The following is a 15,332-nucleotide window of genomic DNA, read 5'->3' as shown; positions in this document are numbered from 1 at the left end:
GCACTTGTTAATCCTTTGTTCTAGTTCTTGTTGCTCTTAGTTTCTAAATATTGTACTATGAGCATTAGTCTCATCTCATTATTTCAATGAAGAGGTTTATTTTCGTTAAAAAAAATGTGTTCTCAGTATCTTTTGTTGTAACTTGAGCATTAGTCTCATTTCATTACTTCAATAAAGAGACTCGTTTCCTTTTCAAAAGAAAATATCATCTTTGCAATTGCTGCTACTCTTTTACCGTTGCTATCAGAATTATGTGATTATAAATCGATATCATCACTAGTCCAAACCAAACAGCAGCTTAAATTTTGAAATCTGTAAAAAGGGTAAGAAAAGAAAGGATAGACATACCTTTTCTTATCAGAACTGCCTTCTCCTTGAATTTTCATTGTGGCTCCATCACTGACACCTGGTGGGATTACTAAGTTCATTTTTCTAATTGATTGCATTCGACCACTGCCACCACAGCTACGACATAACTCTGTTATTATCTTACCATCACCGCCACATTCAGAACATATGGACACCTAAGATGTCAAAGAACAATGATCTTAAGGTAAATCTACTAGGCTAAGAGTTAGATTTTCATAGGATTTTTCTCTAAAAACCAAAATTCATCCAAACACGTGAAATCTGTAAGAAAACAATTGAGAAATTTTAGAAGATTATTAAGTTCTAGTGTTTTTTTTTTAAAAAAAAAAAAGGAAACACGATTCATTATATTAAGATAAATGTGAGCTAAAGCCCAAAGTACAAGAGAATTATACAATGAGCAAAGCAAAGACTAAGACTAAAAGGATCAGCAAGCGCACCCGAGCATCTCAACTAGGTTAACACCCCCTTGGCGCCAAAATCAAGAAGAATTTTTCGTTACCTTCCCTCTAGCATCTACTATAATTGGTAATAATGTGTATAAAAGATTAAATATATCCTGACCTAGTATTTTTTTAAAAAAAAAACAATAAACAAACTCTTCACTGATACATGAAAAACAAATAAAAGTGTTCAAGGATACAACCACCCATATGGGGAGATAATATAAAATCCAAAGAAACAACATACCAAAAATACAAGAGCCTTACAAAAAAAAAAAAAAAAAGCCTTAAAAGAGGACCCGAAAACACCAAACCAAAAAGCTTCTAAAGCTACACCCGAAAACACCAAACCAAAAAGCTTCTAAAGCTACACAAAAGATAGCACGCAGGAACAAAAAAGAGAAACCTCAAGGGCAACAACCACCCCTTTACAATATGAAGAAAGAAATCAGGGTTGCTAAGTTTGAAAAGTCCAAAGAGCGCAGACTAGCCAAAGACAAAAGCTTTTAGTAATCTCGAGAGTGAAAAAAAAAAAAAAAAAAAGCCTCAGAAAGACCTCCAACCAGAAACTGAAACCAAAGGTGGACAAGGGGCACCACAAAGGTGCTTCAGTTTCGAGATCTCTATTAGACCGTTTTTTCATCTCTAAAGCTTGGGATGAGGAGTATGAAAGCTCTAGAGTCAATAGACAAGTTCGTACTTTCTTCGATCATTATCCAATCTTACTAGAAGCTGGCTAGATCAACTGGGGCCCCTCCCCTTTTAGACTTTGCAACAGTTGGCTGCTCAACAAGGAATGTGTCAAAATCATCGAGACAGCTTGGTCAGTTGTGTTGCTGATGGTTGGGCCGGCTTTACCCTTAATCTAAAGCTGAGAAAAGTAAAATCAGCAGTTAAGGCTTGGCACTCCAAATTTCAAGAAGATCAAAGAAGGAAAAAAGAGGGGTTGTTAAAAGAAATTGAAAAATGGGATGCTCTTGCTGAAACTTCTACTCTCTCTACCAGTGAAAATGATATTCGATCCTCTCTGAAAGCTGAATTAATGTCACTCTATAGGCTGGAGGAAGTTAATCTAATTCAAAAAAGTAAGTTGAACTGGCTCAAATTGGGAGATAAAAATACGAGCTTTTTTCATAGATTTTTAGCGGCAAAGAAGAGAAGAAACTTCATCACTGAACTAGTAGATGATCAAGGGATGCCAACTAAATCTTTTAGAGAAATTGAAAGTCTAATCCTGAATTTTTATAGTAGCATCTTTCTTAAATGCCCGGAGAGGAGGCACATACCCTTGAATTTAGATTGGCCTTGTATCAATTCTAACCAGAATCTGATGTTACAAGCTAAGTTCTCAGACTTAGAAATCAGATTAGCCATCGAAAACCTTGGGAAATGTAAAGTCCCTGGCCCTGACGGTTTCACTATTGAGTTTCTATTGAAATTTTGGAACCTAGTTAAGTCAAGTTTCCACTCCACTTTTGAGGAATTCTACAAGAATGGAAGGCTTAATGCTTGTATAAAAGAAAACTTCATCTGTTTAATTCAAAAGAAGGAAGTAGCAGTTGCAGTCAAAGATTTCAGGCCAATCAGCTTAACTACTATGACTTATAAGGTCATTGCAAAGGTGCTGCTCGAGAGACTAAAATTGGTGATGCCAAATATCATTGCTCCTTCCCAAAGTGCATTCATTGAAAGAAGGCAGATTTTGGATCCTATTCTTATAGCTAATGAAGCAGTGGAAGAGTATCGAGCTAAGAAGAAGAAGGGGTAGATTCTCAAGCTAGACATGGAGGACTTTGATCGTGTTAATTGGGATTTCTTAGAAAAATTGTTGAGAAACAAGAATTTCAGTTAGAAATGGATAGAGTGGATAATGGGGTGTGTCAAAAATCCAATGTTTTCAATCTTCATCAATGGTAGACCAAGGGGAAGAGTGGTTGCTACAAGAGGAATAAGGCAAGGTGATCCTCTCTCACCTTTTCTTTTCCTTTTGGTTAGTAAAGTGTTGAGCACCTTGGTGAACAAGATCATTCAATCCGGTCTAGTTGAAGGCTTCCTGGTTGGAAAAGAAAAGGTCCATGTTTCCATACTTCAGTTCGCGGATGACACTTTATTATTTTGTAAACATGACAGCACTATGTTTGCTAAACTCAAGCAAACAGTGGAGCTTTTTGAATGGTGCTCGGGTCAGAAAGTGAATTGGGAAAAATCAGCACTTTATGGTATCAATGTGGATGAAAGTGAGCTGCTGATCACAGCTTCATCACTGAATTTCAAGGCTGATCAACTTCCTTTTTCCTTACCTAGGCTTGCCTTTAGGTGGGTATCCGAAAAAATTGTCCTTTTGACAACCGGTGTTGGATAAATTTCAAGCTAAACTGGATAAATGGAAAAGCTTCAACCTTTTAAGAGGAGGTAAGTTACTCAATGCAATTCAGTCCTTTTAAATCTCCCAACTCATTACATGTCAATCTTTCTTATGCCTGAAGGAGTTATTTAAAAAATGGAGAGGATAGTAAGGAACTTCTTTTGGGAGAGCCATAATGATAGCAATTTAAATCACTTGGTGAAGTGGGCTTCGGTGCAAAAACCTTTAGCTGATGGAGGCCTCGGACTGGGTGGCTTCAAGGTAAAGAACTTAGCCCTCCTAGCTAAATGGGGTGGAGATACTTTGATAAGGAGGACTCCTTCTGGGGTAAAGTAATCAGAAGCATTCATGGTAAAGATTCTTTTAATTGGCATATGGCAGGCAAAGGAGGTAGGAGTTTGAGAAGTCCTTGGGTTAGTATCTCAAAATCTTGGCTGAAAGTTGAGTCACTAGCCACGTTCAAGTTAAGAAATAGCAGCCGGATTGCATTTTGGCTAGACCCATGGGAAGGAGTGATTCCCTTTAATATCTTGTTTCTAAGTCTTTTCAGAATCACCATTTTTCCAAAAGGATCCGTAGCTGACCATAGGGACAGCCTTTTGGCCTCATGGTCAGTCTCCTTTTGCCGGTTACTTAAAGATGATGAGGTGCTTGAATTTCAAGAGTTGCTTGGGAAAATTGCAGCAAAGAGAATCTTTGATGCATTCGACAAAAAGGTGTGGTCTTTATCAGCCAAGGGCAGTTTCACGGTCAACGCTCTCAAAAACCACCTTTCCCTCTCCTCCACTTTGGATAAACCTCTCTTCTTGGCCCTTTAGCCCTCGAAGGGTTAGCATCCTCATTTGGATAATGCTTTTTGGCCAGCTGAATGTTGCCTCTGTTTTACAAAGCAAATTGCCCTCTAATTACCTCTACCCTTCTATATGCCCATTGTGCCTTCATTTTGGCGAAGATCTTCTCCACCTTTCTTTTTGTGCTCATACTCAGCTTGGTGCTGAGAGAATTTACTGTCCATCTTCAATCTTTCATGGGTAGTGAGCAACGACTTCCGAGGAAATGTGCAGCAACTTTTAGTTGGAACAAGCTTTAAGAACTCCATCCGTTTACTTTGGCTTAATGCGGTTAAAGCTCTATTGGCAGATTTATGGTTTGAGAGAAACCAGAGGGTGTTTAATGGTAAATCTCTTGGGTGCCAAGATTGCCTTGAGTCTGCCCGTCGTCTTGCTTCTTCTTGGTGCATGCTCTCCAAACACTTTAATAGCTACAGTATTATGGATTTCAACCTCAATTGGAGAGCTTTTATCTCCCTCCTATTGGCGGTTCTTAGCTTCATCAGCTGCTGTTTCTCTTGTTTTTCAGCTTTGTTTTTTCTTTTGTCCCATTTACTTTATAGTTCTCTCTCTTTCCGGCCACTGTTTGGGCCTTGTTATGCTGTGTGTTTTATGTATGGCTTCTTCCCAACCTTAGTCAATGGTTCTCTGTTCTTGAAAATGATAAGGGCGCTAAGGAGGTGTCAACCTAGTTGAGATGCTCGGGTGCGCTAGCTGATCTTTAAGTCTATGCTTTTTGCTCATTGTATAATCCTCTTGTACTTTGGGCTTTAGCTCACAATTCTTTTAATATAAAGAATCATTTCCTTTTAAAAAAAAAAAAAACATCGATATAATGAAAAGAGGCAGAAACTTAAAACTGGATATCCCGAAATCAACACCAAACACTGCCCGAAAACACAAAACCAACTTCAACAAACTCCAAAACAAAAATCTAAAGAGAAATATCGACCGAGGCTTCGAGGCCTTTGCATTAATCTTATATAATCTGATGTAGGACATATTTAGCTCTTAAAACATTGTCCTCGTCTTGTTTGACTTCTTGGGTTCTTGATGTAAACTTCTTGTTTTTAGAAATATTTCTTTATATTTTCTTAGTTGTTTATTTGTTCGAATGTTTAGAACAATTCTATTTTTCAGCTAGCTTTGTTCATTAAGAATATGAAATGAGACTAATGCTCAATATACAAAGTGATACGAATGAAAGAAAAAGTTGAGGATCAATAGGTGCACCTAGGCATCTCAACTAGGTTGACACCACCTTAGCACCTTTATCATATCCAAAAAGAAACTAGTATCACCAATACAACCCCAACCAGGCCCAAGATACATCCCCGCCATCAACAGCTCAAACAATTACAAGGATAATTAAAACTTGCAAAATCTCCCGAAAGAGACCAAAACAAGAACATAACAGAATCCTTACCGAACAACAAAATACTAAATACAGCCAGTCAAACAAAACAAAGAAAAATTTCCAAGAAATTGAAACTAGTAGCATCAAACAACTAGCTGCCCGAGTTGATGAAAGCATGCCAACCCAAGCTAATGTCTTGTATGGAGTATGCCGCATAAGTCTTAGATAGAGAGCACCACAAGGAGGCATTCAGCCGAGCTGTCTCAAAGCGAGCAAAACCAAGGAGTTTCCTTTTCATGGAACACTCTTTGATTTATTTCAAACCATAAATCAGCAAATACCGCTTTCACTGCATTAATCCACAAAAATTTTGGAATTTTCTTGAGTTTTGGCTTTACTAAAATCTGCAGAACATTCTCTCTGAATTCCTTTCCAAAAACCCAACTAATGTTAAAGCACACGAAAAGGAATCGCCAACAATTACTAGCATAGCAGCAATCGAAGAATAAATGTTGATGATCTTCACAATCCGCTCTGCAAAGAGCACACGAGTTAGGAGATAAGCTGTGTGAAGGCAAGTTCTTTTGTAAAACAGAGGAGCAGTTTAGGAGCCCAAATAGCATGATCCAAACTATAATATTGACTCTCCGAGGACTCTCAGACTTCCACAATGCATTCTTTAAATGATGATCAAGAGGGGAGGCCAAATAAAGATGAGTAACTAGTGATTTGACTAAAAAAGAACCATTTGCTTCAAGAGACCACGAATGTGTATCTTGCCAATCCCATACATTCCTCTTAGAGACAATGCTCAACAAATTTTGAAACTCTAATCTCTTCTTTTAAAAGCCTTCTGAATGTGATGGACCAAGAGGAAGTGGAATAAGCCCAATAGTCCGAAGCTGACCCATTTGGACTGAGAGCTATTCGAAACAAATTCAGGAAGCTGTTTTTTAAAGGAAGATTGAATATCCAAGGGTCTAACCAAAAAACTATTCGACTTCCATTTCCAAGCTTATAAACCGCCAGTGCTTCCACTTTCAATCATGATCTTGAAATGCTTATCCAAGGGCTATGGAGGCTAAAACTTACCTTGCCCGACGTGTGCCATTCGAACAAACTTCTCTCATAGATGCTCTTGACTACTTGACTCCAAAGAAAGTATCTTCATTCATAAAACGCCACCCCCATTGGGCTAATAGTGCCAAATTTCTTGCTTTTCAGCCAGCTTTGTAAACACTAGTTTTGAGTTTAGGCTTAGTCTAAGTTAGCTTAACTAACTTTCTGTTGTAAAGACTTTCAGTCTCTCAGCCTTTTTAAAGGGCTGAATTCATTCATTAAATACAACCTTTGAGGTATTATTCAGAAAACTTTCCATTGCTTACATCAAGTGGTATCAAAGCATTGATCCCCGCTTTGGTTTATATTCGAATTGATAATTCAAGAATGGACATGGAAGCCTCCCAAAACCAACGCTTGCAGTGGGTGGAAGCATCAATTGAAGAACTTAAGAAAGCTTTTTCAGAGATGCAGAATTGTGTTGGTTGTAAATATGTTGATGTATTGTAAAATTATTAAAGATTTTATTTTATTCTTATTATGATACTTTCCTTTTGATGTATATAGTCTTCCTCCTATATAAGAAGGTTTTGTATCTCATAATTATTCATTGGAATACAAAATATTTTATTCCATTCGTGTTGAGATGCTATCAGAGCTGGGAAATTTCACAAACGCTAATTTTTTGAAACCCTAAAAACCCTAGTTCCCACTATCACTCACCACTTCCGGCCAATCACCAATCTTTACCGCACATTGCATCACAAGCGCCGGTTGATCTTTTCTTTGCTAGACGTTCCTCCTCAGCCGCTTGGTTTGTTCGTTCGTCATCCTCAGATCTCATCAGTCATTCGCGAGTTGTCACAGTCGGTCGTCCTGTCAACGTCGTCAACCACCTCTATTTGTTAGCATCATCGTCGGTCGAATCATCTGTTCATGGTTCGGTGTAAATCCACAGCTTGTTCGTGGTCATTGTAGTCCATGGAGGTCTTCAACCTTAAATAAAGTCAGCACATCCTCTCCGATCGTGCAGCTCAGTCCACTTTGATCACTGCCTCTCCATTCTCCAATCTCCAATTTACGGTCCATTTGATTTCACTACTATCCATCCAGATCCGACATTGCACTGCTCGTGGGTTCTCCGTGAATCACCTCTAATTGCACAAATTGGAAACTAGCGCTGCTCGTGATTTGTTTTTCTTAAAAAAAAATGGTTCGATTTGGCTTATCCAGACCTGTTTGGTTCAGCTCACACACACCGGTTTGGTTCGGCTTGCATAGACTAGATCAGTTCAGATTCTTTTTTCCTTTTCAATCTCTAAGTCTATTATTTCCTTTTTCTTATCACTACTACCAGAAGGAGCAAATTCATCGAACCATGGCAATGCGACCAACCAATTTATCATCTAATCATTCTTGTATTTCCCCGGTGCAACTAGGTATTTAGCCTCAAGTTTTCTTTTCTCATAAATCCTCTCCATGGATTATTAATTCTGGAGCTTCTAATCATATGATTAATTTGTCCTCTCTCTTTAACTCTTATTGTCCCTCATATTGATGGCATATTTTCACTAATTGCAGGAAAGGAACCATTAAACTAACTAAAGATATCACTCTAAAATCTGTCCTCCATGTCTTTAAATTAACCTACAATCTCTTATCTGTCAATAAACTCTCAAAAGATTCTAACTGTCGTATTGTTTTCTTTGAATCCCATTGCATTTTTCAGGATCAAACCTCGGGGACAATGTTTGGACGTGCTAGGATGCTTGATGGCCTAGACTATTTTGATGAACCTTCTTGTGGTAATGGAAAAACTCAGGTCTTTAATAGTACCCATTCTTCATCTATGAAAGATCAAATTATGCTTTGGCATTGTAGACTAGGACATCCGAGTTTTTCCTATCTCAAAATTCTATTTCCAAATATTTTTAATGGCATTGATTATTCTCTTTTAAATTGTGAAAAATGCATCTTTGCATAAAGTCATCACTCCTCTTTCTCACCAAAACCTTACTCATCTTCAAAACCATTTTACTTAATTAATATTTATGTTTGCGGGCCGTCTAAAATTGTAACCCATAGTGGAAAACATTAGCTTGTGACTTTTATAGTTCTAATATTGGGGTTATTTATTTTATTATTGTAAATATTTTTGTTATATTTTCCTTTTATGGCCTTTTTTACGCTTTCCTTCTTTAGTCACTCTTGTACACATGTATATAAATGTTTCAGTGAACGAAATAATAAAATATTCTGATTCTCTCGAACCTGAGAGTTTTACATGGTATCAGAGCACTAGAAAATTAGAGTTTTGTGAACCTTAGGGTTTGAGAATTTAGAACCCTTTTGTGTTACATCTAGGGTTTTATGGAAGAGCGGGTTTATACTTTTGCCCACCGCCACCATCGTTGGTTTGTTCACCGTCATCAGTCGTCAGTCGATTCAAGTTGGGTCATTTTTCTCCGCTATTTTTCGACACAGCCTAGTCCAACAAGGGACCCAACCGATCTACAGTACCCCAAATTTTGGTGTCATCTGACCAGCACGTGAAGCTCATGCGTCGCCAACTCTCTCTGCCCTCCAATCCATGAGTCGACGCGTGCACCACTCCTTTCTGCTCGTCTTCTGTGGGTATCATCGGGGTCATTTCCTCTCTGTGGTGGTGTGTTTGTTTGGGCTATGTACTCATTGTTTGTGGTTCATTGAAGAAAAAAAACTCTTCGGTAAATTAAGATTTGCTACAACACATCTTACCATTAGATTTTAATCTGTATTTCTGCCCGGTTTTTTAGGTAATGGCTAACAAGAAACCAGTGGTCATGTCTGAGATGATTCCTATGATATCAAAAGTAACTGAACACAAGTTAAATGGATCAAATTACTATTCATGAAGATCAAACGTTCGCCACTTTATTAGGAGCAATGAGATGGAGGATCATATCACGCAAGAGCCACTGATGCTACTAAAAAGATTTAATGGCACGACAATTCAAGAATGCTTCTACAAATCAAGAATTCTATCGACCGTGAATCATTGTATTAGTAAACCACTGCGAATCAATCAACGAACTACTAGACTATTTGGATTTTCTTTATTCTGGGAAAGAGAACATACACAGGTTAGTGAAAACAATTTCCCCATCCCCCCTCTAAATTTGTCAGATGTCCCCCAGTCCTTACACTCCATCCTAAAAGAGTGTGACTTCGTCTTGGCCTGATCAAAGGGGGAAGAATTAAAGTATCCTCGGTGGTCCAGAATGAAGATTGTTACTCGAAACACAAGTCGTTTAGGGGATTCTTCAAAAAGACTGCTTCTGAAAAGATTTCTGAAAAAAGTCAATCCGGATATCGTCCTTATTTAAGAAACAAAAAAAGACAAAATTGAGGGCTCCTTTATCAAAAGCCTTTGGAGCTCGAAAGAGGTAGGATGGGCCTTCGTTGAAGCTAAAGGAAAATCGGGAGGTTTACTAACAATGTGAGATGAAAGCAAAATTCTAGTTTCCTACAGTTCGAAAGATGAATTCTCTCCTTCAATCAAGTGTCAAACTGTAAACAAAAAGATTTGTTGCATTACAAATGTCTATGGCCCTTGTGATTACCGAGAAAGGAGAAGAATGTGGGTGGAATTATCCTCCCTGACTGAGAAATTCGATGATCTCTGGTGTATTGGTGGGGATTTCAACAGCATTTGAAGAAGACGTGAGAGATACCCAGTAAGAAGAGCAACGAGGGATATGAATAACTTCAACAAGTTCATCAGGTTGCAATCTGCTGGAAATTCCACTCTCAAATGGCCAATTCACTTGGTCTACGGAAAATGTTGCTTCCAAATCTCTCCTAGACTGTTTTCTTGTATCAAGCACATGGGAAGATGTTTTTGATAATTCAAAGGTCGCAAGACAAGCTAGAACCATGTCAGATCACTTTCCTCTTACCTTAGAAACAGGAGCATTTGAGTGGGGACCCTCACTGTTTCGTTTTTGTAACAGCTGGTTGAGCAATAAGGAGTGTTGTAAATTGATTGAAAAATCTCTAAAAAAGAGGGAAAATCATCGGTGGGCAGGCTTTACTCTCTCCACAAATTTGAGAAAAACTAAATTAGCTCTTAAGAAATGGTTTCATGAATATGGGAAAGAGATGAAGTTGAAAGAAGAAAGTTTACTAAATGAACTTCAAAGAAAAGACTCACTGACAGTGGATTTTTTTCACAGATCAAGGTTGATGATGCATCCTATTCCTTGAAAGCAGACCTGCTGGCATTATACCAACCGGAAGAAAGAAGTCTAATTCAAAAATGCAAGTTAAAATGGTTAAAAGAAGGGGACGAGAACACCTCTTTCTTCCACAGATTCCTTTCTGCTAGAAAAAGAAAAAAATTGATTGTAGAATTGCTCAATGACCAAGACCTTCCAACAACATCCACCCGAGACATTGAAGATATCGTTTTCGGCTTTTACTCCTCATTGTACTCAAAAAGTGATGGTCCTCGGGCCATTCCCCTTAACCTTGTCTTGTCTAGAGTCTCAAGAAGCCAAAACGAACAGCTAGTAGTAAGTTTTTCTGCTTTAGAAATCAAGTTGGCAGTGAAAGGGTTGGGAAGAAACAAGGCACCAGGACTGGATGGCTGCACACCAGAATTCTTCATCCATTTTTGGTCTCATCTGAAAGACAACCTTATAAAAATGTTTGATGATTTTTACAGCAATGGTAAACTCAATTCATGTATTAAAGAGAACTTTATTTGCCTAATTCCAAAAAAGTCTGATGCAGTGAAGGTCAAAGATTTCAGACCAATCAGTCTCACAACCCTCTTGTACAAAATAGTTGCAAAAGTTTTAGCTAAGAGGCTAAAAAGAATCATGCCAAGCATAGTAGCCCCTACTCAAAGTGCCTTTATTGAGGGAAGATAGATCCTAGACCGCATCCTAATTGCAAATGAAGCAGTTGAGGACTATAAATCGAAAGGGAAGAAAGGTTGGATTCTAAAGCTTGATTTGGAGAAAGCCTTTGATAGAGTGGACTAGTCCTTCCTTGAAAAGGTCCTACTTGGTAAGAATTTCAGCTCAAAATGGATCTCTTGGATTTTGGGCTGCATCACCAATCCAAAGTTCTCCATCTTTATCAATGTAAGGCCTCGTGGAAGGATAGTGGCAACTAGAGGAATCAGGCAAGGAGATCCCCTTTCTCCTTTCCTTTTCATCCTTGTGGGAGAAATGTTATATGCCTTAATCAACCGGTTACATGAGAAAGAATGCTTTGAAGGCTTTTTGGTAGGGAAGGTTAAAGTACATGTCTCAATTTTGCAATTTGCCGATGACACCCTTATCTTTTGCAAATATGATGATGCTATGCTAGATTCTCTTCGGGCCACACTTGACCTTTTTGAATGGTGTTCTGGTCAGAAAATTAATTGAGAGAAATCATCTCTTTGTGGTATAAATATAGACCTTGACATGCTAAATAAGTGGGCAGCCAAGTTCAATTGTAAAGCAGAGCAACTTCCCCTTCTCTATTTAGGCCTTCCATTGGGAGGTTATCTGAAAAAGACAGTTTTCTGGCAGCCTGTTATTGATAAACTTCAAGACACTCTTGACAAATGGAGAAGATACAACATTTCAAGAGGAGGAAGAGCAACTCTTTGTAAGTCAGTTCTTTCAAACCTCCCCACTTACTATATGTCTTCCTTCTTGATACCAAAAAAAGTGTTATCCATCTTAGAAAAAATATTGAGGAACTTCTTTTGGGAAGGCCACAAAGGGGTAAACTAAATCATTTAGCCAAATGGGAGCATGTGGCTAAATCTCACGAAGAAGGGGACCTTGGTTTGGGAGGCTTGGAAGAGAAAAATCTGGCTTTTCTAGCAAAATGGGGCTGGAGATTCCAGCATGAAAGCTCTTCCCTTTGGTGCAGAGTGGTCAAAAGTATACATGGCAGTAACAATTTTGAGAGTCACAAATCTGGTAAGGCAGTGAGCAGCCTTAGAAGCCCATGGGTCAGCATTTCAAGGGCTTGGTTGAAAGTGGAAAACCTGTCGGTTTTTGTTTTAAGCAATGGACTTAAAATTGCTTTCTGGTTAGATGCTCGGCTTGGCATTCTCCCCCCCCCCCCCCTATTGTCCAGATTCTCCAGATTCTCCAGATTGTCCACTTAACCAAACGGTTATGTGAGGGAGCATTGGGATCACAACACTAACTCTTGGAGCATCTCTTTTAGAAGACATTTAAAAGATGAAGAGATTATTGAATTTCAAGATTTATTAAGCCTCATTTCTAACCTAAAGGTGCAAGATCGCCCTGGCTCAAAGGTTTGGTCTTTGGAATCCAATGGAGTTTTCTCGGTTAAATCCTTAACCAATTATCTTCGCAAAGCCCCTCGAATTGATCCTCTCCTAAATAAGCTCTTTGGAAATCAAAAAAGTCCAAGGAGAATAAATATAGTCCTTTGGATAATGGTTTTTGGAGCCCTAAACTGCTCAAGCGTGCTGCAAAAGAAGCTTGTCTCCCACTACATCTCCCCCAATATATGTGCTTTGTGTAAAAAGAATGGGGAAGACCTCCAACACCTTTTTTTCGATTGCTTTTATGCACAAAGCTGCTGGTTTTCGCTCTTCAATGTCTTTAACTTGTGCTGGACCTTCGGAGCAAACTTTAGCCTAAATGTGCAGCAGCTGTTGATAGGGCCTGTTCTCAAGAAAACTCATCAAATTCTGTAGGTCAATGCTGTAAAGGCTGTGTTAGCTGAATTGTGGTTTGAGCGGAATCAAAGAGTCTTCCAAGACAAGGAAACCCCATGGTTCTCAAGATATGAAGCAGCAAAGCTGAAGGCCTCTCTTTGGTGCTCCCTCTCAAGCTCCTTCGCAGCATACTCTAGTCAGGAAATTAGTCTAAATTGGCATTCATTCCTTTCTCCAGCTTTCTAAAGTTCACATTTCTTCAATTTTTTAGTTCTCTTTGTTGTGATTGTTCCTTTTCCCTTAATTTTCCAGCCGGTTCTTTCTTTCTCGTTTTTAGAATTGTATCCCTTTGTATTGCTTTAATTTAGAGGATTTTCTAGTGTTCGGATGTGATAAGGGGTGCTAAGGGGGTGTCAACCTAGTTGAGATGTCCGGGTGCACCTACTGATCCTTATGACTTCCTTGTAAATTGAGCATTAATCTCACTTCATTTTCTTAATGAATAAAGAGACTTGTTTCCTTTTCAAAAAAAATAAAATAAAAAATAAAAAAATTAGAGTGTTTATTGTTTGTAAGACCCTATATCAACTTGATCAAGGAGAGAAATTCCTTCCAAGTTACTTTATGGAAGTCAAAAATACATGCGTGGAATTCAATACCTTAATGTCAATTAGCACTGATCCAAAAGTTCTAATGACTCAACGTGAAAAGTTGTTTATCATGAGTTTCTTAGTTAGTCTTACACCTAAATATGAGATGGCTAAAGATCAAGTTTTGTCAAGCTCAAACATCTCATTGTTGGAAGAAGCTTATACTCTAATACTTTGTACAAAGAAGCCACAAGTAGCTATGTCATCTAATTCTAGCAGTGTTTTGATTGGGTACACAAATGACTATAAAAGTAATAAGGAGGTTGGATCAAATAGCTCCAAAGGTTATCCCAATGACCAACGATCAAATTTAGAAGATGTTGTTTGCTATTACTGCTGTAAACTTGGCCATTCGAAATGTGAATGTAGAAAATTGTTGAATAAGGGTCAAAGGGTGTCATCTGCACATATCGCTTCTACTCCTAATAATCTTGACAAGTCAATTACAATTTCTGCAGAGAAGTTAGTTAAATTTCAATAGTATCAGGAGCCATTGACGGCATCATCTTCTACTCCCATCACTGCCATCGCAGAGACAGGTAAAATCTTTAAATGCCTTCTTTCCTCCACTTCGAAATGGGTCATCGACTCTCGCGCTACAGACCATATGATAGATAACTCCAATTTATTCTCTAGCCTTTGTACATCTACCTCTTCACCTAATGTCATTATAGCTAATGGAACCTCCACTCCTGTTTTAGGATCAGGAACCGTACATCTTACTGAATCTATTTCTTTGTCCTCAATTTAAATTTACTACAATTATCTTTTAATTTGATTTCAGCCAGTAAACTCACTCGCCATCTTCATTGTTGTGTCCCCCTTTTTCCTGGTTATTGCTCAACGAAGTAGATTATTGGTAAAGGGCATGAATTTGGAGGTCTTTACATCTTTGAACCACAAATGCCTACAGCCATCATGCTCTAGTGTGTCGTCGCCCTTTGAAGAACATTGTCGTTTGGGTCATCCATCAATTTCTGTGTTGAAAAGTCTTCATCCCCAACTTCAGCATTTGTCTTCTTTAGATAGCGAGTCATGTCAGTTTGCTAAATTTCATCGTTTGAGTTTGTATTCTCGAGTCAATAAATGAGCTAGTGCTCCATTTGAATTAGTCCATTCTGATGTTTGGGGTCCGTGTTCTCTTGAGCCCAAAAGAGGGTTTCGGTATTTTGTTGCATTTGTAGATGATTATTCTCGTGCAACGTGGTTATATTTAATGAAAAATCACTCTGAGTTATTTTCTCATTTTCTAAATTTCATGCTGAATTTCAAACTCAGTTTAGTGGTGCTCTTAAAATCTTACGGAGCGATAGTTCTAAAGAATATTTCTCTCATGCACTTGAGTCTTATTTAGATGCCCATGATATTCTTCATCAATCTTTGTGTGTCGATACTCCATCTCAAAATGGGATTGCAAAAAGAAAGAATCGTCATCTTCTTGAAACAGCCAAAGCCTTAATGTTTCAGATGCTTGTTCCAAAATCCTTTTGGGCTGATGCAATTTCCACCGCCTGTTTCTTAATAAATCACATCCCTCTTCCATTCTTAAGGGTGAGATACCTTTACATACTTTATGCCCCAAA

At 38.3% G+C, this 15,332-nt stretch overlaps 1 protein-coding gene across 3 annotated transcripts in view; it reads right to left on the bottom strand.

Moving 5' to 3' along the window:
- LOC120082833 (Molecular chaperone Hsp40/DnaJ family protein) overlaps window positions 1-15,332 on the bottom strand; it is an 84,503-nt gene that overhangs the window by 26,295 nt on the left and 42,876 nt on the right. For all 3 annotated transcript variants that reach the window (XR_016531234.1, XM_039038165.2, XM_090316285.1), the window contains one exon: window positions 349-524. Coding sequence is in view for 2 of the 3 variants with exons in the window: in XM_039038165.2 (XP_038894093.1) it covers window positions 349-524 (176 nt within the window). In the remaining variant the exon portion in view is untranslated. The remainder of the gene's footprint in view (window positions 1-348; window positions 525-15,332) is intronic.

This window comes from Benincasa hispida, chromosome 8 (genome assembly GCF_027475165.1).
Source record: "Benincasa hispida cultivar pf3 chromosome 8, pf3_genome.v1.1, whole genome shotgun sequence".
Classification (NCBI taxonomy): Eukaryota; Viridiplantae; Streptophyta; class Magnoliopsida; order Cucurbitales; family Cucurbitaceae; genus Benincasa; species Benincasa hispida.
This window is presented reverse-complemented; position numbering and strand designations above follow the sequence as displayed.